Raw genomic sequence first — 21,286 nt, 5'->3', positions numbered from 1 at the left:
CAAAGACAGAACAAACTGGAAGGGAAGGCCATGGCTACATTTATATTTAAACAACACACAGGAGTACGCAGAATGTTAAAGTCTTTCTGTGCTTTGGGTTGTAAAATTCCTATGAAACATTTTTTTTTTTTAAAAGAGGACAGTTTTGCAGAGTCATACTGTAAGATAAAAAAGTCTTCCTGTCATGTGCCGCTGAGGTTTCGCCTGGTGACCCGATTGAATCCCACATCCAAGTCCCGACGTCTCGTGCTTCAGTCATCGGGGAGTGATGTTACTCAAAAGGCAAGTCAGACGGGCGCCTTGTCATAAAAAAAAAGATGATTTCAGCTCTATAATGAATACGTATGTTGTGACTCTGATTAAAGTGAGAGAGACTGAACCAGAACAAATGGATTGCAACAGTGTGGAGAGAGGCCCCACATAAGATCCTGACATGAAAATGAATGTATATACATTGCATTGTACACTACAATACTATATATATATACACACACACACACACACACACACACACACACACACATAGTATTGTAGTGTTTTTGTGATCGCACAGCATATACAATAAAGTGATTATTTTCATGTTTACCCCATTCCACTTTGTTGTGAATTTGGGAAGTAAAAGTGAAAACGTAAAAACAAAAAATACCCGATGACAGTTTGAACGGAAATAACTCATGACATGAAAAGATCAAAGCTGAAATGAAATAGAAACAGTTTACTGACACAAAGTCTGCAGTATTGTTTATGGTCATTGTCCTTCGTCTGCAGCGTGGACTCGTTTCCCCGCGGCGAGACAAACGTGAGCGGCGGCGTCCTCCCACCTCAGCGAGGCCTCGCGTCTGACCCCCCCCCCCCCACACACACACACACACACACACACACACACACACACACACACACCCCGTCCCATGACTGCCTTCTGCTGCACACGTGAAAGCACCCAAGTGGAACCGCACACACTCACATACAAACCGGGCTTTTTGGGGGGGGTTATATTTCTCAATTCCCCCCGTGATTCCTGGGTACATAAACACGGGAGTCTGTGTGTATATAAACGGTCCCAAAGGGAGTTTGTAATCCATCTTAACAACAGCTGCCTGAACGAGATGAAGCTGAGTGTCCTCCTGGTTTTCGGGGCCCTGTTGATCATCGTTGACGGTAAGAGCTTAACGAAGGGTGGGGGGGGGGGGTTTTCTTGGTAATTTGGCTTTGTGAATTTGGCGGATTCCTGGAGTTTGTGCCAGATCGGGTGATTCATTACTTCTAATGAGTATTTAAGACATTTAGGCTTCCTGGGAGTAATCCAGTAAGCAGCAAAATATCTGCAATGTGTGATTCATTTTGAAGTAAAAATACTATCCATTTATTTTCCTAAATGTAAATAGATGAACGAATCGAATGGTATTTTACTCTAAAACTTTAGAGTTTTTAAAAACCTTTTTAACTACAGCGCCAGAATTAAGGCCAAACAGGTGTTCAGGTCCTTTGGTTAAGGAATATTAAGGCTGAATCCAGGACTAATAGATCCTAAATTGATAACTTTACTCGAGTGGAGCGGAGTCAGAGTACTGTAGTTTTATCAGCTACACGTACTTTAAGTGTTCAAAGTAGAAGTGCTCCCACGCATCAGAACTGAGGAATCGTGACATTGTGCAATAGTTCTTGTTACAGGAGAATGGAGGGAGGAAGAGCCGTCTCAACTATTTTATGTACAACTATGTATCCCATTTCATAACATGATTGGGTTTTCTTATCGTAATCTGCAAAGTAATCGCAAAATACACGCCGTAGAAAGCGGGAAATAAGCTTCAGCGCCACCAAGTTTCCAAAGAAAAACTAAATGCCGCCAATAAAACATTGTGACCGGCAATAAATGTGTTAAGCCACTAGATCAGGACAAAACAAGGTGCAGGAATGAATGTTTCACCTGTGAAGGAAGGAAGGAGTAAAACCTCTCACCGACCCCCAGGACTGAGAATTAAAGTTCCAATGAAAGTTACACAAGCAGGAAGAAAAAAGGAGAAGTGCTCATTTAAACCATGTCACAATCGGAACGAGGTGGTTGTGAAGAAAAGCCAATGTGTCAGCATCTTTTTCATGGATTGATGACCCAGCCCCCCCCCCACACACACGCACACACACACACACACACGCACACACACCCACCGTCAACCCGAGCTAACGCCAGGAAATAAAAGATTGCAAAGTGAAAACATCTGCAAGCGTTGACCCCTCATGACATCGGCCTTAAGAGAATTTCAGAAGAAAGAGCCAGCCAGGGAACAACGGGCCGCGGGGGTTTTTGTGTTCAAAGTTTAACGTGGTGGTCCGATCTCACCGCGTCTCGTCGCTGCTCCTCGCAGGCATGCCGCCGATCAGCAGAGACTACAACACGCGCTGCCGCTGCCTTCAGCTGGAGTCCAGGGTCATCCCTCCGCACGACCTGAGGAGCATCAAGCTCGTCCCCGAAGGGCCCCACTGCCCCAGTATTGAAGTCATGTAAGCGAAATAATTCATGTGTTTCTTTTTGCGTGATATCAGCGTTTCCCCGAGTGACTCTGACGTGCTTTTGCACTCGTCCCTTCTCTCTGAGCAGAGCCGGACTGGCCAACGGCGAGAAGGTGTGCCTGAACCCCCGGTCCGCCTGGGTGAAGAAGCTGGTCCGCTTTGTCCTCGAGAGGCAAAGTCACCAGCAGGGACAGGCGCTTTAATAAAAATAAACACCTTTCCCGCGGGGTGTTTCACACAAAGCACTTGTTTTGTCAATTGTGGACGTGAGAGAGACGCCGTGGGATCACACGCGTCACCAGCCGCACCGTGGGAGCCTCCCCAAGTGTTATTAATTCTGATGCCAACATATCGCTGTCTGCTATCACATTTCAATACCGTAACCACACTAATTGTGTAGCTTCTGCCAAAGGGGGGGGGGGGAGGTGTACAGACAAGTTCATACAAAGGAGGAGAAAGTCAACCTTTACCTGAAGACAGCATATGAAAGATTATTTCCTTCTGAAGCCGTGTGGGAGATGCGGTAGAGATAAAAGTGCATTTCTTTGGCACCTTCTTTGGCAAACGTGCCGTCACGGAGGTGTTACCGGATGTAAAAAAAACCACGGGACGCAATAAAGAGAAGCGTAGTAAGATAGTGGACACACACAGTCATCCGAACAAAGACCTTCGTGGGAAACTTCTTTAGAAACATTCAAATTGCTTCCCTCAACTGCGAACATTACGCAAGCTGCCCGTCTCCCTCCACCGTGCTGTCATGTAAGGTTAAGCATGAAGAACTCCCGAGAACCCTAAAAGTACAAAAGCACATTGGTTTTATTAAATTCCTGCCTCTAAATCAGTAGTAATAGACATGTGACGACTTCTTATTTTCAATGTAAACAACACGAAGGAATGTCGAACAAAATGGTCCTGTCTTTTTTTTTTTTTAACAAGTTCCTCATCAAGTTGCAAAAGCTCCCCTCGGGTAGTTGGGGAGGATGCAGAGAAAGTTCACGGTGAATCGCGGGTGAATGATGCTTTCACAGCGTAGCCCTTCCCCGGGGGGAAGCAGGCCTGCAGGGCTTCGGTCCAGCTGCCGGTGGCGCTGAAGGTCAACAAGATGTCAAACACTGTGGGAAGACAAGAGAGAGAAAGTGAGACGGGTCAGAAATGCTCCAGTTGTCAGTTCTGGCATGTTAAAAATAAATGGATCACCTTGATTTATTGCCAGGATCTTGGAGTGGAAATTCTTGGCGTTGTTGTTTTTCACCATGTGCTCGTTTATGGGAAGCCGCGCCGTGTGAACGCTCAGTTCTCTGGCTCTAGACAAGCTCAGCGTCTACAAAAGTTGGGCAAATCGCGATAAAACATGTCCCCCGTGTGTGTTGTTCTCAACGGTGAAAGAGTTGCTGTTATGTCCAGTCTTGGTGTAGAATACCTTCCTGATGCTTTCGTCCACAAGGCCACCGAGGACGTAAACCTTGTCGGCGTCCACCGTCTCTAAAGCTGAGGTGAGAGAGAAGACCGATTTGTCTTAATTGTCGTATATATTGTATAGTAGCAGTAGTGAAAGCTGCAATAAGATACTGTGATTATTTATAGACACATCAATGTGGTCGGAGTGTGACCCCTGCTGGACAAAAGGTGCATTTCAATTCCAATGTTTTTAAAAGAAATTCAACTTCATTTTTAAACTCTTGAAACATGAAAACTTTAGAGGATTTATCTCTCAGAAAAAGGCCATTGTATATTCTTGCTATCCAATTTAAAAAAAAATCAAATAAAGAAAGAAAAAAGTGATAATAAGAAGCAGTCATATCTTCGATTGAGACATTTTGCCAGATATCAACTTTTGAGAAGTTCATCAAACCTTCTTCTGCATCTGGCGTGAGGTAGACGACAGTCTCTGGAGGAAAAAGGTCCAGACAGCTTTCTTCTGTCATGTCAATCTGAAACAAACGTGCAAAAACAAATAGAAAAAAACCCGAGTAATATTATTATCAAAACTACTCTAGGTCGACATTATGTGTAATCTTATGTATTCATTCAATACTCCATCTATCTATATTCTCTCATTCAAATACTTGTTTTGTTTTTATTTGAGAGACTTCAAGCTTTGTCCTGTTTCCCCCAGAGAATTCTGACCCAGAACAATAATCACCATGTAGTTGAGGAAGCCCTCGTTCATCCGAAGGCACTCTCTGTAGAGCCGGCCGCCCTCCACCAGGTCCGTCAGGAGGAGGTGGAACGGCCGAGCCGCCTTCTTGTTGGACCCGTACAGCCTCCTCAGCTGGCCGGCGAGGCGACTCACCTCCTGGGAAAAGAAAAGAACAAAACAGACGGGTGAATTCGATGGTTTGGCGACGGCCGTGCTCTGAATTCCTGGAGGCACCTGCCTTGTCGGACATGCCGTCGGTCATGCTCAGGTCCACGCAGAGTTTGAGCCCCGTGGACCGGGCCTCGGCCAACCGCTCTTTGGTGATCGCTTTCATGACTCGTTTGCTGAACTCAGGATTATCTGACAACAACAAAAAAAAGAAAGAAACACACACACAGGGAGCGTTAACGGAGGCGCTGGCGGGCGCCTTTCGATCTCCGAAGGGAGCGTCTGGGTCTCCTCGCTGGATCCGTACCGGCCTCCGGCTCTCGGTTGAGCTTCCTCCTCTGCTTCTCTTCTTTCCTCTTGCTTTTCTTGGCTGCAAGCTGCCTCTCCCAGTGCCGCTGCTTCCTCAATACATTCCTCTGCATTAGAGGGAGCAAGGCAGACAATAAATACATCGTTTTAGGAGCAACTACACTCCAACCACACAGAATTACGCCTTGCATCAGTCAAAGTAATCCAGAAACATCCTTATTACTTAAATACGAGTGAGATAAATATGCTTTGAGCTGCATACCATTGGGATATGAATAATTGGGGTGTTTTGGGACTGCTTATCACACTAACGTAATGAATGCAGGCTCGATGGAGTGCATTAAAAAACGGAGGCCTGGCAAACAGACTCACGGAAAACAGGGCAGCTTCTCTCGCCGGCCTCTCCTCCCCCACATCGGCCCCCACGTCTATCCGAAGCAGGTCCATCGCCTCGGAAACTCCGTCCGGCCAAGTCTCACCCGCATCTGACCCGCTGTGCGCCATTTCAGTCGGCGGCTTCAGGCGCGTCACGTGACAGGAAGAAGAAACATCTGCTCCGTAGAAGTTCTCCAAATCGTTCGTGGGCGACGGTAGATGTTTTGATCGCGTCCGTGGGTTTGTCTTTCATGAAATCCACTCAGTGAAACACGCTGCGAAGTCCAAGAGAGAGAGAGAGCAAACATACGTGAGTTGTCGCTACGCCTCGTCCATGCGAGTGGCGCATGAGAATGACGTCAGCGTAAACAAAGTGGAGGAAAGGGGGGGGGGGCAAGAGGGTGAAGTTGTGTATTTTGGAATAAACAACAGGTCTCCATTTGTGCATGCTATACATCAAATCCCTGGTTCTCTGGGTGTGTCTAAAACAGCCAAAAGTATAGCGGAATATGAGTAGTGAAAGTGTGAAAGTTATCCCGAACACGCCATGAGAGGGCAGTGTAAAGGCGACATCGATTAATGATTGGGAAGCTATAACACAGCAGATGAAACTATGTCAATCACATGTTTAGTCCCAGATGTTCATTCGTGTTCATTTTTTAATATCTGCCAAAGTTCACTGTGTAAATTCTTCCCCGAAACACAATCATAGGCCACACGTGTGACTATAACACATACTTGTGTCATTCACTCAAATTGAATTCATTATTTGGATCCCACAAATAACAACTATATAACACGTTAATTAATAGCGCCAATAAAACAATAAGAGACAAAAGAAGCCGAATGTTAAGGTTTGAAATGGCTTGAAATGACGGTGTAAAAACTAAAACTTCTTGCAAATACACAGTGAGAAAATACTTATTATTTATACATTGAAGATTGTCATTATTACTTCGCAATAAACTCCGAACCGTATTTTCTAATTATTTTTTATACTTTTTAAAAAGAGCACACAATTAGAATATTGATATACTTTTTAAATTTTAGCTTGACCTTTATGAACTTTCTTCCTGTCCCTACCGAGCATGCGCAGTGCGGCTCGATTGATGGATTGCCATGTGGTGAGTAAATGCTTAATATTAATTTTTAATTTCCCTTAACTAACGTTAATTAATAACGTGTTTAGCATCTTAAAATATTCAAACTGTGAGGTAATGTAAGTTGAGTGAATAAAATACTCTCTTTAATGTTAAGGTTGGTTATGCTAGCTAAGATTGACCTTCATAACGGAGTTTTCAAGCTAACGTTACCTTAAAAGTCATTATTTTAACGTAACCAGTGTGTGTGTGTGTGGTTCTTATCAAGACAATGGTTTTCACCATCTATACTCAACGCGTGGTGGTGGAGGGGTTAAACATTAAGAGGACAACGTTTTGTTTGCCTCCAAATATTGCATCAAGGTCGGGGGGCGTACCGCTAAAGCTAACGCTATATAAACGTGCGCTAGCTTAGCGCTAGCTTAGCATATCTTGAGCGGCTGTCGATGCTGTGAGCGAACCAAGCTTTCAGTTGGCCTGCTAACGGTGCGTCTTACCGGTCATTGGTCTAACGCTATAACATTACACTGTGTCCTGGGTCAATCATCGATGTTCAGCGTAAGTGGAGATAGTTTTCCCCGTGGGGCCTGCTGTTATAGAAGGGATTTGGCCCATAAGACACTTGGTGTCGGTTTCACATTTAGGAATACCAGCTTGCGCAGTGACGTCATTTTGCGGCCAAACCTTTTGATGATCACATATTGTTGGATCCACCTCGCACCAGGTGATACGTCGCCGAAGTGTCACATAACGTTACACTTCATTAACCACATTGAAACGGACCCTCGCCGTTTTACAAATAACGGTTGGATTTCTAACACTACCCGTTATGGTTTTCTGACGAAACTACCGATTCGTTCGTGTAATGAAGTAAGATTGTGAAATAACTACCATGTCATTACCATAGAAGTTCCCTCGTGCCGCTACCGTTTGTCAACGCACAGGAACTACCGCGTGAGCTCGTTTGTGGTCGGAAGACAAAAAGAGGTGCACACTAAGTCCAAGTTACTAACCAGCTCAACTTAACGTTAACACGTAATTCTCTCGTTTCCTCCGCTGTGACAGTATTCACACATGACATGGATCCACACAAGGTCACAGCGGTATTTCGCCAATATACATATACTAGGATTGTCTTAAATACCGGCTTTAAAAATAGCAGTTATCGCCCTGCAGATGTTAGCATTTGAAGCTAACACGCTGCCATGCAGGAGCCCAAAAGCCAATGAGACGAGGTATTCCACCGAGCAGCATTGTGGGTATTTCAAAATGAATATTTTGATTAGATTATTTAATGGCTTTATAAGCCTGTATGGTGTGAAAAGTTATCATGTATACGCTGATCTTTGTACTGTTAACGGAACAGCGTTGACATATTTTCTGGTTGCTAAATAGTGGTTATTTGTCATTTTACGCTTAAAATGCTACAACAGTTACAGTACAACATATGTTAATGTGCAACGTGTGACTTTTATCCGGTGTTAGCTAGTTGAATCTAATATTGTGGTCATATGTATCTGTGTCAAAATCGCGTGCACGTGTCTGACGTGTATGTGAGCACCCTGACAGAGAAGAGCGCGCCCGTCCCTCTAGTAGCAGGGCAGGAACACTGCAGAGGTTAAGACTATACTTTCAGGGATCATTTCTATAGTTTCTGACTCGAGAAATGTGTTTCTAATTTGTTTGGTCTCGCTATCCACGATGATGAGATGGTGATACTCTTCCCTGAGCGCGAAGCGGGCGGACAGACTTGATTAAGTTCTTACGCTGTCCGCTTTTGATGACCGTTCTTTGTCTCTTCATGGGACATCGAGGGGGAGAGTATGTGCGGAGTGGTAGTGTAACATTGTATAAATTAATCCTAACTTAAAATAGCTGCTTTAAGAATGATCACTGAATCATCAACCAGCGTTAATATATGCAGCAGCTTACAATGAACGTATCAAAAGTTACTAAATTGCATACATTTTCAATAAATTGTATTTATGCTCGTTAACAGAATTAGATATTGACAGTTAATACTTACATTACATATACATCTCTCCAATTATTACCTCATTGGATTATCCTTTCATGCTGTAATAATTCAATTTGAAAAGCCAAATGTGCAACGTCTGCACCATAAAAAACAGAAACATGAATCAGTGCTCCGACTGAAGAAAATCACATAATCATTTCGTCCAGCAAAAAACAATTGCGTGAGGGGAAATCACGTCATTTCCCGGTGCTCGAGGCCTTAGTGACAGAAGAGCCACTAGCGAGAGCTCGTCAGCTGAGCTTTTCATTGGTCACCTGGAGGACGCGTGGTTTCAGTCCGCATGCAAAACACTGTCCTAGTGTTTGTTTAAATTTAATGCTTTAAAATCACTATCGTGTGTTTGTAACCATGTGTTGAAGTGCAACGTGTGACTTTTATGCGGCGCGTCCACTCCGCATCTATTTGAATACTATTTTGTGGTCAGATTGGTTGCACGTGTCTGACGTGTATGTGAGCACCCTGACAGAGAAGAGCGGGCCCGTCCCTCTAGTAGCAGGGCAGGATCACTGCAGAGGTTAAGACTATACTTTCAGGGATCATTTCTATAGTTTCTGACTTGAGAAATGTGTTTCTAATTTGTTTGGTCTCGCTATCCACGATGATGAGATGGTGATACTCTTCCCTGAGCGCGAAGCGGGCGGACAGACTTGATTCAGTTCTTATGCTGTCCGCTTTTGATGACCGTTCTTTGTCTCTTCATGGGACATCGAGGGGAAGAGTATGTGCGGAGTGGTGTGTTATCTTTGTCAAAATGAATTTAAATCTATCGACTTTATTATGGCTCTGTAGATGTAGTCCAAATTTTAAACTTCAATTTAAAAGCAGCTCTATCGGAAATTGGTAATACATTTTTAGTTATTGAGTAAGTTACTGGAAGTTCAGATGGAAAGGACTAAATGGACCGTTGGAACGTATCCCAGAGGTTTTCTTCTCGTTCTGCTCTGACCCGTCGCCCCTCCGAGTCGGTGACCCACGTGAGGAGGAAGAGGAGGGCTCGTTTCTGTCGCAGCTCAGCCCGCACGGTGGGGTTCGTGCGGGGCACGCGAGTGGGATTATTTTTTTCAGTTTGGTTTAAGTATTTCTTTATTGACCTTTTGGACCCTGATATTTTATAAACTGGACAATCGATTCCGGTTTCGGTGAGAAATTACACGCCTATGATGTTCAACATTTCTGCAGATGGAGGTTCATCTTCTGAAAATTTAGAGGATTTTGACTCCATCCGGAGTGTTCTCCTTTACAGGTCAGTAAAAGCTTATGATGCTGCATTGATGGCACGAGTACCTTCATTTTGAAGAGTGGTGTTCGCTCAGATGTGCAGTTGTTTTCTTAATGCCGTACGGGATTGGGAGGAGGAGCAATATGCTTACATTTAATAACTTCTCCCGCGCGGCATCATTAAATCAGCGTGTATTTTCGGCTCTATTAACTATCACTGAATCTTTCACCGCGAGCTTTGGTGTGGTTTGTGCATGATTTAACCCGGTCAACTCGCACGCACGGTCTCCCGCGCCCGACGCCAAAGGAGCACTAAAAGTTTCTGCGTTGTCAGGGGCAACTGCGCCGCCCACCAACCACGGCGGACCGACCGGGTCACGTGACAACACCCAGCGCACTCACCAGCGCTTCCAACATGGCGAGCGAACGCCGCTGTTGATGTGTCTTGTTTTTGTTTTGTTTATAGTTACGTTAATAGTTACGTTTTCACAGACGCGCTGCGCGCACGCTAGAGGACACGGAGCGCGTCGCGTAACACGGATGGCCTTCGCGGACGCGCGCACCGAAGGAGCCTTTGCCGCCGGTGGGGGGGAAGACGAAGACGGTGGCAGTGACCGCGGGTCCTCCTCGCCGAGCTACTGCTCCGAGTAAGAAGACCAACACGTGCACGCGCTGACAGGAGGGGCGATTGTGTGCGTGCGTGCGTGCGTGCGTGAGGAGCGAGAGAGAGAGACCACAGAAAAGTTTGTTAGGAGGAGACGCTGTAACCAGTTAAAACATTCACAAGGGTCTACGTTTCAGATATCAAAGGCTTTAGATTCAACTAGTTTACTTACACAGGTCACCCAGGTGTGTTCTTTTGGCCTATAAGTGTCCCGGACGCTGTTTTCCTTTCTCCTCCCCCCCCTCTGTGTTTGATGCTTTTTTGGAGGGCTTTCAATTCGGGAGGTAAACCTCCTTAAATAATTGTGTGCTACTTGCCACCCTCGGTTGATTCATGGATAACCTTCAGAGTTGCGCCCCACAGGTTCTTCAAAGCCAGTTTAAAAAGAGAGAAACCAAAGAGACGTTTTTTTAGGCCCACCCTTTTAGACAAGCATGTGATTACACTTAACAATGTATTTTTGTCCCAAGGCTACTAACTGATACTGTAAAAGAAAATATAATTTAAAAAAACTTGATTGACTCAGTATTTGGACATAGGTTTGTCACAAACATTTCCAAAAACTTAAACCGTGCATGGATGGTTCTACGTGAATGTGGATATGATGAGTAGAGGCATTTATTGGACAGTCCAATCAGAAAACCAGAAAGTGAAATGAAGCCAGTGCATCTCTGCTACCGGTGCCCCTTTGACACTAGGATTCTTTTTTTAACCCTCTTTTCTTTCCCTCAGTGACCTGGAACCAGAATGGCTTGACGACATCCAGAAGAATGGGGAGCTTTTCTACCTGGAGCTGAGTGAGGGCGAAGAGGAGGCCGCATTGGCCCAAGCCGCCGCCGCCGCCGGCCAAGGCGTGTCCACCAATCACGTTCGCTTTAGCGAAGAGAAGGCCGAGGTCATCACTGAGCAGCAGCAGCAGCAGCAGCAGCAGCAGCAGAAGAAGAAGAAGAAGAATCAGCAGCCACGCGGCTCGCGAGGGAACAGTGAGCCCACTCTCAAGAGGTTAGCCAGGATCCTGAGGAGAACACGCCGGCCATCTCAGCACGGAGCAGGAGAAGAAGAAGGAGAAGAAGGAGAAGAAGGAGGAGATGGAAAGGATCGAGGCAAAGACGCCTCGACTTCATCACCTCCAGCCTCAATCCTCAAGAACCAGCCCGGTCAAAGGCCCGGCGTGACGGCCCAGCAGCAGTTGAAGGAAGTGTGCGTCTACCTGAACCCGAAACGCCTCGGAGGTCCATCCACCCCTCTGGCTGAGGGCGGGGGGCTGCTGGAGGCGCTGCTGGGGGTGGTGCACCGCGCCTCGCGGAGCAGAAGCCGGGAGGAAAGACTCACCGTTTGTGGATTCGTACCCAACGGCCCGGCCGCCAAATGTGGCCAAATTCTGATAGGTGAGACGAACACGGCCGACGGGCGACATCAGTTAAAATAAATAAATAAAATGCAGGTCTCGTGTTGTGTAAAACTAAGCCCATTGGACAGCTTTCACCAGCAGACGGGGGGGGGGAGCGTGGTTTATTTGCTGATCCAGATGTGCTTTCCTCTGTGACGCGTTCAGGTGACGCGCTCGTAGCAGTGGACGATGTGGACGTGACTTGTGAGAACATCGAGAGGGTTCTGTCCTGCATCCCGGGGCCGACGCAGGTGAGTGATTCACCTCCCCTCAGCTATGGATTGTTGAGCAGGCGTCACTCTCAGCTCGTTTTTATTTTCCTCCCAATTTGAGCCCCTTTTTTCATGCGAGTATTTCCACATTTAGAATCGTAGGTTCCTGGCTCGGGACGCTACAGGACGCTACACATGGAGAACAAATTACTTTAAAATGCAAGGCTTCTTCTGAGTAGCTGGAATGTGAATGGAAAGTCAGCGCGGTTTAACGTTTGAAAAACCCTCAATTAGAGAAATGATGATTTGAGCAGTGACTTAAAAAAAAAAAAAAAAATCTACAGTACGTGCTTTTTAACCAAAAAGCTGACCATCACAAAGTAGGAATTTTCTAATGACAGAGTGTGTGTGTGTGTGTGAGCGAGAGCTGCGCCCTGATGGTCGCTCCTGGTCGTTTATGACGACGCCGGAGATTTTCCTTTCTCTTTTTTTTCTTTCTGAATTTTGACTTCCTGCGCTCAGTCTCATCAAAGCTCCGTCTCGCACCCAAACGTTGAATCACTGAATCAGCGTTTTGAAAGGACACCACGGCTCCGCTCTTCCTCTTTAATAACAGCCCTGCAGTCGGCTGGGATGGCGGGCGGCCCAGCTGCAGGCGCCGGGTGTCCCGTGGTCGGCGCTTGACAGACCCGTGGGGTGGTTTCTGGGAGCGATGGTCGGATTAGAAAAACACAGTTTTCACTCTTTTTCTGAAGAAGGGAACACGATCCTCCTTTCTCTCTCCCAACACATTTGGTAGGCAGTCTTGCCAAGGATAACCATAGTGAATGATTCTTTATTTCTTTAAATATATATATATATACGTTCTCCTCCTCTCCTCCCGCAGGTGAGGCTGACGTTGGAGACGGCGCCTCAGGTCGACGGTGGCGACGGCGGCGCCGACGCTTCGGCGGGCCGCAAGGCGAAGGCGTCTGCTCCCCCAGTCAGCCAGCTGGTGCGTCTGCTGTGGGGAGAGGACACGGCGGAACTCCAGATGTCCATCGGACACGTCCCGCACATCGCCATGTTCCTCTCCCTCAAGCTGGACTCGGCGTCGCCGCAGGAAGAGGTCGGTTTGTGTCCAACGTGAAGTCCAGGCTCACTGCTTTGCGGGTTTCTATTGCGCCTTAAGACCCAAATAGTTTGAGGATATTAGTTGGCCGACATGTGGAAAAGGTGAACAATCAGTGTAACATGCGTCAGTAGAGCTGCAAGAGCGGTGCAACGTTGTAGTTAAGAAGAAGGAATGCAGTCCTTCATCCTGGACCAGTCAGCAACGTTCTATGCTGCAGAATCCCTGCACGTTATAACTATCTCCACCAGGAGGGTGCAGCACAACCGTCTCTGTGGCGCAATTGGTTAGCGCGTTCGGCTGTTAACCGAAAGGTTGGTGGTTCGAGCCCACCCAGGGACGCACATGTTTTTTTTTTTTTTTTTTAAATAACAGAAGACGTCATGTTAATAATTGGTAAAGTTCAGATAAATTGTGGATGTTTTGGACAGAAAAGATCGGAGTTCCTCGGTGGGAAGGTTTTTATTTATTTATTAAAGAGCAACCAGGAGGGACCGTTGAACGGCTTCTGGGAGTAGAAAACAAAACCTAAATATGGTCATTACTGATACAAAAAACCCTGGACGACCACATGTTTTTCCGTCCCCTCTGGCGGGTCACAGTGAAATCTGAGCATGAGTCTGTGGTCAACAGCCCTCAGCTGCAGCGGAGGAGTATTCTGATAATTGAGTGTGACGGACGACCCGAGGCGTGTAGGAAACATCACCTCCGGGACGTTATTGCCTCATTTACTTTTTAATGTTCACTCAAGTGTTAACCCCACAGGCTTTTAAGTGAAGTCGGCTTGAGCCTGAGCTGTGTGGTGATTCTGTGATTGATTGCAGCCTTTTTTTGTTCCTTCGTTGTGGTTGTCAAGGCTACAAGGGCCCGTTCATTGAGGGTTCTGGTCCTGTGTGTGTTGGTGTCTGCAGGAGGAGATCCTGTACCAGTACCCGTCCTCCGAGGCGTCCGGCCAGCTGAAAGGGGTGAGGGGCATCTTCCTCACGCTGTGTGACATGCTGGAGAATGTCACGGGGGGGCGCATCCTCAGGTAGGGGGCGCCGCTTTGCCTTTCTCCATCCCTTTTTATAATGGCCTTATATATATATATATATATATATGTGTATATATATATATATATATATATATATAATTTGTATAGTCCTATCACAGTTTTTTCTTTTTTGTTTGTAGTTCTTCTCTCCTTCTCGGGAAGCGGCTGGTTCACGTGGGCTACTGGAAGGAGAGCGGTTACCTGTTGGTCATCGGCCTTCCTGCGGACAGGTAGATAGAGATCACATGACTGCTTTCTCGCTTTTAGCCACCGGGGCCGAACGGGATCAAAAATACACGACGCTCCGCAGCCAAAGTGTGTTCACGTCCTCCTTTTGGCGTCTCCTCGTGTCCGTCCAGGGTCCCGCTGCTGTACCTGCAGACGGTGGTGGGAGACGTGGTGCGCACGCTGAAAGTGATGTACGGCTCCTTGGACAGGTGAGTTATGCGTTTAACATGCCTAAAAACAACGTTTGTCCAGTTCGTTCTCTTCTGCGTTTTAAATTCTCGGGCCGTTTGTCCTCGGCAGGGCGTTCCGTGAGGTGGACCACGCTCCCAGGTTGGACCACTTTTTCTGCCTGTTCTTCCAGCAGCTCATCCAGCCGCTGCGCCTGAGGGACGGCGCCTCAGCGACCGCCGATGTCTCGGGGACGCTTTTCCTCGACGGACTGCCAGCGGTCCGATGGCTCACGCTGCCTCCGGAAATCAAGGTGCGTCGAATCAAAGAATTTTGTTTATAGAAAGTAGAAGTTTATATTATTTAGGGGAAAGGTAGCGCTGGAAAGTAAAGGCAGCAACGACAGCTCGTTTCCCCACCAGGTGAATGTGACGTGGTCCCAGATGCAGCCATGGCGCCCTCTAGTGTCCACTGTGGAGACCGACAATGCGTCACTTAGACTAATTAATTAGTTTTATTATGAATGTTTGTGCGTGTGATCACTAGAATAAGACAGCCCTGGACCTAGTAAATGATGCACCAGAGGCCCTTTTTAATGCAGAATTAGTTTGGAATTAGAATTATATTTTACTTTCTCTGCCCACAGATGGAGGTGGAGACTGTGCTTTCTGATTTCGAGTCTTCTGATTTTCGTGAAATGGTAGGAAAATACCACTGTCACCTGGAGGGACGTTTGTCACATAACAAGATGTGTAATCCTGTAAATGTTATCATCTTGTCAGTCTTTTAATTGATCTTCTGCCCTTTAACAGTCTGAGGACTTTTTTGGCCTGAGGCGTCTGTACCTGATTCTCGGCTCCTGTTTGTTCTACAAGGTACACACATTCATACCCCCCCCCGCCCCCCCCTCCCTGTAATATACATGTGCATTGACAAAGTGGGACCTTTTGAGGAATGCCTGTGTAAATAGATGGATAATAACGGGTCCATTCAAAGGCACTGAAGCCAGACAGATGTTATGTCCCGTTGGTTTATGTTTCTTGTTGCTCTGCTGGCTGCGAGCCCTGAACTCCTCGTTTACTGACTATTTGCCTACGTCGCCCTCCAGTCCTACCTGATAGCCAACCATCTGCCCAAGGAGGACCTGCTGGACGTGTGCCTGTACTGCCAGCACTACTGCCTGCTGCCGCTGGCCTCTGAGCAGCGGGTGGGTCAGCTGGTCATCTGGAGGGAGGTGTTCCCCCAGCAGAGATCCAGCAGCAGCAGCAGCACGGCGCCCGGCTACAGCCAGCCTGAAGGACGTCACTTCCTCCTCATCGTTGGATTGGTGAGGGGACGATTCCCCAATGTCTTTGCACATCATCCACTCACAGTATTGTTTTGTTTATCGCGCTGTTTATTTATTTGCATGTATTCCTTTCTGTCTCCACCACAGAGGCACTTCATGCAGTGTGTGCTGTTGGAGGCGGGTGGCTGTGCTTCACCAGCTCTGGGGTCTACAGGACCCGATTGTGTTTACGTGGATCAGGTGATCCTTGTTGAGTTGCCTAACATGCATATCATCCATACATGCATCTACTTGAACAAAAGCACAACTTTTATTTTTAAAATGTTCCCCTTTGGGGAATTCTTTAGCTAAACCCCCCCTAAAACCAAACCCCATTCATTCTCTATGGTAGTGCTAATCCACTACGGATGTAATATATATTTGTCCACTAGTTGTGCTATCGAGCCGTTTTTACCATTCGGATGTGATCACGTTGAACGTCAATTCTTAACTTGTACTAACAATCATTCTTCTATTTCCGCCTCTTGGGCTTTTATAAAGTTAATAACAGATTATTACCGACACAAGTAAAGATGAAAAAGAAAAAAAAAAGAACTCCCCGTCGGGGAATCGAACCCCGGTCTTCCGCGTGACAGGCGGAGATACTGTCCACTATACTAACGAGGAAGGTGAACGAAGAATAAACAGAGGGGTATTTATACACCCACACGCCACTAGGGACGTTTTAGCTAAAATCCCTAAACAGAATCCCATTCATTCTCTATGGTAGCGCTAAACCACTACGGATGTAATATATCTTTGGCCACTAGTTGTGAGTTTCAGTCACAACGGCAAGAGGATGACAGCACACCTCTCCTGGACCTGTCACTGTGTCAACCTTAGCTAAAACAAAAGAAACAAATGCCATGAAGTCAACTATGTACATTTTCAAATTATTTTTATTATTTCTATAGGTGTCCATCTGCCTCAAATGTAAACTGTAACTTGACTGGTTTGCCTGAAGCACACAACATTCTGCTTCCTACGTCTTATAGTTTTAGTTTACCTTCTGCAAACAGAAATCACGCCCATGTGCTGGATGAAAATAACAATACGTTGATCACTCTCTCTTGCATCCTGGTCCAGGTGAAGGCCACACTGCTGCAGCTGGAGGCGTTGGAAGCGGGCATTGAGGAGCGTCTCAACGCTCCGCCAACTCCCTGCCTGTCCTGTGCCGACTGGTTCCTCCCTGCTGCCTCCTCCTCCGCCTCCTCCTCCTCCTCCTCCCCCGTCTTCAGCAAGCTAGCGGGGGCTGTGAAAGGCTCCTCGTCCTCCAGGTCCAGAGGCCGCAGCCTGTTTGGGGAGAAGGCCCGGAGGTCCAGCCCCCAGAGGAGCCTGGCTGACGGCGGCAGCGAGGGACAGACGGACGCCGGCTCGGGATCGGGTCTGGCTCCGGGCCTCAGTCCGCATTCCACCCCGGACTCTGCGAGGAAGCTGGGGGGGCGCCGGGACTCGTTGGGATCTGCGGGGTCCGATGGCAGCGGAGGCCTCTTCAAGGTACACCTGCAGTCCATTGTTGAGTCTGATTATTTGCTCCCGCTCGGCTCGACGCAAGAGAGCGCCGCTGCAGCGATGGAGAGGATGGGTGTGTCGTGTCTCACGCTTTTTGCATGCCTTGTCGTCAGATCCCCAGAATGAAGCACCCAAACCCGTTCTACCTGGGCACCCTGAAGAAGACCCTGACTGAGAGGGAGGCGGAGGAGATGTACAACACCACAAAGTGAGTGCTGGGGGAAGTGGAGCGTTTTCTCTCCCCTTAACTGCGTTTACAATAAATGTTGCTAGAAGTGAAAACCTACATTTTTGTTGTCGATACAGATTGACCTCAGGTGCAGAGAACTCCTTGTTCCACTACGTCTTGATGGAAACCGTTCAGGGCATCTTCATCGCTCCGACTCACAGGGAGGTGGCTCAGCTCAGCGGCTCCATCCACCCACAGCTCATCCGCAACTTCCACCACTGCTGCCTCTCCATACGGGCGGCATTCCAGCAGAGCCTGCCCGCCAAGGTGAGTCAGAGTTCTCTGGGTCAGAGACTGCAGCCTGTAGACTGTGGCTCATTCCTCGCCTCACCTGACGCCTCGGTTAGTGGCTTGAGTGTAAATAAGAGGTGTTGAACTGACAGAGCCTCGGGTGAGTTTCAAGCCAAGATTTTCAGTGTAGTTTTGACTATCAATTATTTATTACGTATTTATTTATTAAGTATATCAGCCATGTGGAACTTTAAAGTAAATTCTTAATGTATTTGGCAACACACCGATTGTATATTATTTATCAACCCAAAGGAGAAAATAGAGGATTTGTTCTGCCTTGTTGATTTGGTTGTAGTTTAATAGTAGAAATGCTGATGTTAAAGTCAATACCAGGTTGTTACAAACACAGGCATAGAAACAAAAATGGGGGGAAAAAACAACTCCCCGTCGGGGAATCGAACCCCGGTCTCCCGCGCTTCACCCGTGAATGCTTTAGCTAAAAATCCCTAAACCAAACCCCATTCATTCTCTATGGTAGTGCTAATCCACTACGGATGTAATATATATTTATCCACTAGTTGTGCTATCGAGCCGTTTTACCATTCGGATGTGATCACGTCTTGAAGTTATTTCTTAACTTCTACTAACAATCAATCTTCTTCTTCCGCCTTTTGGGCTTTTACAAAGTTAATGACTGATTATTACCGATACAAGTAAAAAAGAAGAAGAAAAAAAAAGAACTCCCCGTCGGGGAATCGAACCCCGGTCTTCCGCGTGACAGGCGGAGATACTGTCCACTATACTAACGAGGAAGGTGAACAAAGAAGAAACAGAAAGGTATTTATACATCCCATTCATTCTCTATGGTAGCGCTAAACCACTATGGATGTAATATATCTTTGGCCACAGCGCTGTGGTGCGGACACAACATTTACCCGCCCATCTACTCTTAGTGGATGTCAGATTAGATATAACATTATAACAAAAGTCATTAAACACTCATACACCTGGATAATATTTATAGGGTGCCATATAGTTCAATATACACTATGTTTGGGAATTCTTTATACAACTGAGGTTGGTTGTCAAATGTAGAGGTGTGAAGTAACAAAGTACAAACTTCACTACCTTAATTAAGTAGACATTTTGGGAGTATTTATTTTTCAGACGACTTTTTACTTATACTCCTTACATTTGCACGCAAATATCTGCACTTTCTACTCCTTACATTTTATAAACAGTAATGTATATTATTTTATATATTCACAAATATTAATTTGGCATGTTTTCAATCCTGTTTGTCATCGTTCAAAAACACACAGAAAAAATCCTATCCAGGTAAATATTGCGCCATCCGGATTAAGAGAATTTAATTGTGGTTGAATGAGAAGTATAAACGTATATAAGTCCGCGATGCACCTTCAGATGACACAAATCAGCGAGTGTGACGCCGGGTGCGAAATATGGTCGGTGGAAGGATTCTGTTTCAGAAAGGCAGCTTGCGGTGGTCGGTGGATCCTCCGGTGGTCGGTGGAAGGATCGTTTTCAGAACGGCACAAGCTGATCTCAGTTGGGTATTTAGGGACATGGACTCGCCTCCTCCTCTTCATGCAAATTCCCTGTAACGTGGAATGACGATCTTCATTACTTTATTGAGAATTTAGCACAACACAGCGGCTTGCAAGTAGCGCAGCGTCTTAAATAATATGATGGGGAATTGAACGCCGGTCTGGCGCGCGCGTCACCCGTGAATGCTTTAGCTAAAAAGCCCTAAACCAAACCCCATTCATTCTCTATGGTAGTGCTAATCCACTACGGATGTAATATATATTTGTCCACTAGATGTGCTATCGAGCCGTTTTTACCATTCGGATGTGATCACCTTGAACGTCCTGAAGTCAATTCTTAACTTGTACTAACATACAATCTCACATTTCCGCCTCTTGGGCTTAAAGCTAATAGCTAATAAAGTTAATGACTGATTATTACCGACACAAGTAAAGAAGAAGAAGAAAAAAAAAAAGAACTCCCCGTCGGGGAATCGAACCCCGGTCTTCCGCGTGACAGGCGGAGATACTGTCCACTATACTAACGAGGAAGGTGAACGTAGAATAAACAGAAGGGTATTTATACACCCACACGCCACTAGGAACGTTTTAGCTAAAATCCCTAAACAGAATCCCATTCATTCTCTATGGTAGCGCTAAACCACTACGGATGTAATATATCTTTGGCCACAGCGCTGTGATGCGGACACAACATTTAAGATGTAACGTATCGAAGAAAGTCATTAAACTTTTATAATCAAAGCCGTCTTGGCGGAACTAATAAAGGAATATTTTATTATAGGCAACGTTACAACGTTTGCATTAAGACTAACAATTTACTAACTAAGCGCTAAAACACTACGGATGTAGTGGTGCGGACACAACATTTACCCGCCCATGTGACTGATAAAACAGGTCAAATAAAGTCATTAAATATGTATAGCATGTTGGGGGACAATTCATTAGTCAGCTGGCCGCATCTTCTCTGCTGCAGGGCCGGCGGGCTGCGGACCGGCCTCGGGGCGCGGGGTGGGGTCTGGGTCCCGTGAAGGAACAGGGGGTCCTGTTTCAGTGTAAACCCGAAAACTGGACCGACCAGAGGAAGCCCGCTCCCACCATGACTTACTGGGTCATAGGGTACGTCGCCTTTTCCCTATTTTGGATATACACAGACCCCTATCACGGAAGGGAAGGGATTCAAGTGAAAGCCCTTCCTTCCTCATGTGCCCACCTTGCAGGCGCATGCTGCTGGAGCCCGTCCCTCAGGAGTTCTACGTGTGCTTCCATGACTCGGTGGCAGAGGTTCCGGTGGAGATGGCCTTCAGACTCTCCTTTGGCCTGGCCTTGTGATCTCAACATCGCGGACTCTCCGCCTCACAACATTTCCTGTTACACCTAATTTGAGTTGAGGATAAAGCCTCTTCTGCTGAGAGAAAGTTAGCACCTGTAAAACTTTACCAAGTTCAACCAATTAATGGACGAGTCTCCATGGAAACGGGACAGATCAGGTTTTCTTTGCTGTGTTCCAAAGCTGTTACTTAATTTAACGTGTACAGTTTTGTATGGGAATTGACACATTTCTCAAAAGATTTAAAGATTAAAGAAGGAATATGGTTTGTTTTTTTTCTTTTACAACCTCTAAACATGATTGTGGAAATGTTTTCTTTCATATGTGACAAATGTTAAATAAATATGTAGTCTTCAACAAACAGGAAATCATAATATTATTTTTTTCACATTTTTTAAATTCTTATTTTATAAAGTACATAATTGAATAA

General features: G+C 46.2%; 3 protein-coding genes and 6 non-coding genes across 14 annotated transcripts; 5 read left to right on the top strand and 4 right to left on the bottom strand.

Moving 5' to 3' along the window:
* Nucleotides 1-1,015: 1,015 nt before the first annotated feature.
* cxcl19 (chemokine (C-X-C motif) ligand 19) lies at nt 1,016-3,328 on the top strand. The gene is made up of 3 exons (XM_037478837.2): nt 1,016-1,158; nt 2,364-2,499; nt 2,597-3,328. The coding sequence occupies exons 1-3, from the start codon at nt 1,107-1,109 to the stop codon at nt 2,709-2,711; spliced, it is 303 nt and encodes a 100-aa protein (XP_037334734.1). The 5' UTR covers nt 1,016-1,106; the 3' UTR covers nt 2,712-3,328.
* Nucleotides 3,307-7,112, bottom strand: trmt10b (tRNA methyltransferase 10B). 2 transcript variants are annotated; one of them, XM_062560822.1, is made up of 9 exons: nt 7,098-7,112; nt 5,498-5,775; nt 5,124-5,232; nt 4,887-5,008; nt 4,652-4,804; nt 4,361-4,439; nt 3,929-3,996; nt 3,706-3,829; nt 3,307-3,620 (listed from the first exon to the last, which is right to left on the bottom strand). In XM_062560822.1, exons 2-9 carry the CDS (start codon nt 5,627-5,629, stop codon nt 3,502-3,504), a joined length of 906 nt encoding a protein of 301 aa, XP_062416806.1. In that variant the 5' UTR covers nt 5,630-5,775; nt 7,098-7,112; the 3' UTR covers nt 3,307-3,501. The 2 variants fall into 2 exon arrangements, with proteins under 2 accessions (XP_062416806.1, XP_037334733.2); XM_037478836.2 differs by lacking the exon at nt 7,098-7,112 and having other exon boundaries at nt 5,498-5,853.
* intu (inturned planar cell polarity protein) lies at nt 6,582-21,280 on the top strand. Of its 5 annotated transcripts, XM_062560808.1 has the most exons (18): nt 6,582-6,624; nt 9,818-9,881; nt 10,349-10,503; nt 11,253-11,908; nt 12,076-12,161; nt 13,009-13,230; nt 14,145-14,263; nt 14,407-14,496; nt 14,626-14,703; nt 14,795-14,975; nt 15,309-15,362; nt 15,475-15,537; nt 15,771-15,989; nt 16,098-16,190; nt 17,076-17,486; nt 17,615-17,709; nt 17,808-17,997; nt 20,503-21,279. In XM_062560808.1, the coding sequence occupies exons 3-18, from the start codon at nt 10,397-10,399 to the stop codon at nt 20,905-20,907; spliced, it is 3,069 nt and encodes a 1,022-aa protein (XP_062416792.1). In that variant the 5' UTR covers nt 6,582-6,624; nt 9,818-9,881; nt 10,349-10,396; the 3' UTR covers nt 20,908-21,279. The 5 variants fall into 5 exon arrangements, with proteins under 5 accessions (XP_062416792.1, XP_037334727.2, XP_062416793.1 ...); XM_037478830.2 differs by lacking the exons at nt 6,582-6,624; nt 10,349-10,503 and having other exon boundaries at nt 9,514-9,881; nt 20,503-20,645; nt 20,747-21,279; XM_062560810.1 differs by lacking the exons at nt 6,582-6,624; nt 9,818-9,881 and having other exon boundaries at nt 10,172-10,503; nt 20,503-20,645; nt 20,747-21,278.
* Nucleotides 8,221-8,437, top strand: LOC119223822 (small nucleolar RNA U3). Its single transcript, XR_005120981.2, has one exon. It is a non-coding gene; the product is annotated as a small nucleolar RNA U3 (small nucleolar RNA).
* LOC119223842 (small nucleolar RNA U3) lies at nt 9,156-9,372 on the top strand. The gene has a single exon (XR_005120999.2). It is a non-coding gene; the product is annotated as a small nucleolar RNA U3 (small nucleolar RNA).
* On the top strand, nt 13,502-13,575 carry trnan-guu (transfer RNA asparagine (anticodon GUU)). Its single transcript has one exon. It is a non-coding gene; the product is annotated as a tRNA-Asn (tRNA).
* Nucleotides 16,545-16,616, bottom strand: trnad-guc (transfer RNA aspartic acid (anticodon GUC)). Its single transcript has one exon. It is a non-coding gene; the product is annotated as a tRNA-Asp (tRNA).
* Nucleotides 18,702-18,773, bottom strand: trnad-guc (transfer RNA aspartic acid (anticodon GUC)). The gene has a single exon. It is a non-coding gene; the product is annotated as a tRNA-Asp (tRNA).
* On the bottom strand, nt 19,988-20,059 carry trnad-guc (transfer RNA aspartic acid (anticodon GUC)). Its single transcript has one exon. It is a non-coding gene; the product is annotated as a tRNA-Asp (tRNA).
* Nucleotides 21,281-21,286: the final 6 nt, after the last annotated feature.

The sequence above is a fragment of the Pungitius pungitius genome, chromosome 1 (genome assembly GCF_949316345.1).
Source record: "Pungitius pungitius chromosome 1, fPunPun2.1, whole genome shotgun sequence".
NCBI lineage: Eukaryota > Metazoa > Chordata > Actinopteri > Perciformes > Gasterosteidae > Pungitius > Pungitius pungitius.
This window is presented reverse-complemented; position numbering and strand designations above follow the sequence as displayed.

What these genes read in the sequence shown, in the direction of transcription:
- cxcl19 (XM_037478837.2), top strand. Translation starts at nt 1,107, where the DNA reads ATGAAGCTGAGTGTCCTCCTGGTTTTCGGGGCCCTGTTGATCATCGTT. An exon ending in CCTGTTGATCATCGTTGACG is followed by an intron (nt 1,159 to 2,363) that starts GTAAGAGCTTAA and finishes TGCTCCTCGCAG; the next exon opens with GCATGCCGCCGATCAGCAGA. An exon ending in TGCCCCAGTATTGAAGTCAT is followed by an intron (nt 2,500 to 2,596) that starts GTAAGCGAAATA and finishes CTCTCTGAGCAG; the next exon opens with AGCCGGACTGGCCAACGGCG.
- trmt10b (XM_062560822.1), bottom strand. Translation starts at nt 5,629, where the DNA reads ATGGCGCACAGCGGGTCAGATGCGGGTGAGACTTGGCCGGACGGAGTT. An exon ending in CAACCGAGAGCCGGAGGCCG is followed by an intron (nt 5,009 to 5,123) that starts GTACGGATCCAG and finishes TGTTGTTGTCAG; the next exon opens with ATAATCCTGAGTTCAGCAAA. An exon ending in GATCCTGGCAATAAATCAAG is followed by an intron (nt 3,621 to 3,705) that starts GTGATCCATTTA and finishes GTCTTCCCACAG; the next exon opens with TGTTTGACATCTTGTTGACC.
- intu (XM_062560807.1), top strand. Translation starts at nt 10,295, where the DNA reads ATGTGTCTTGTTTTTGTTTTGTTTATAGTTACGTTAATAGTTACGTTT. An exon ending in ATGTACGGCTCCTTGGACAG is followed by an intron (nt 14,704 to 14,794) that starts GTGAGTTATGCG and finishes TGTCCTCGGCAG; the next exon opens with GGCGTTCCGTGAGGTGGACC. An exon ending in CTTCTGATTTTCGTGAAATG is followed by an intron (nt 15,363 to 15,474) that starts GTAGGAAAATAC and finishes GCCCTTTAACAG; the next exon opens with TCTGAGGACTTTTTTGGCCT.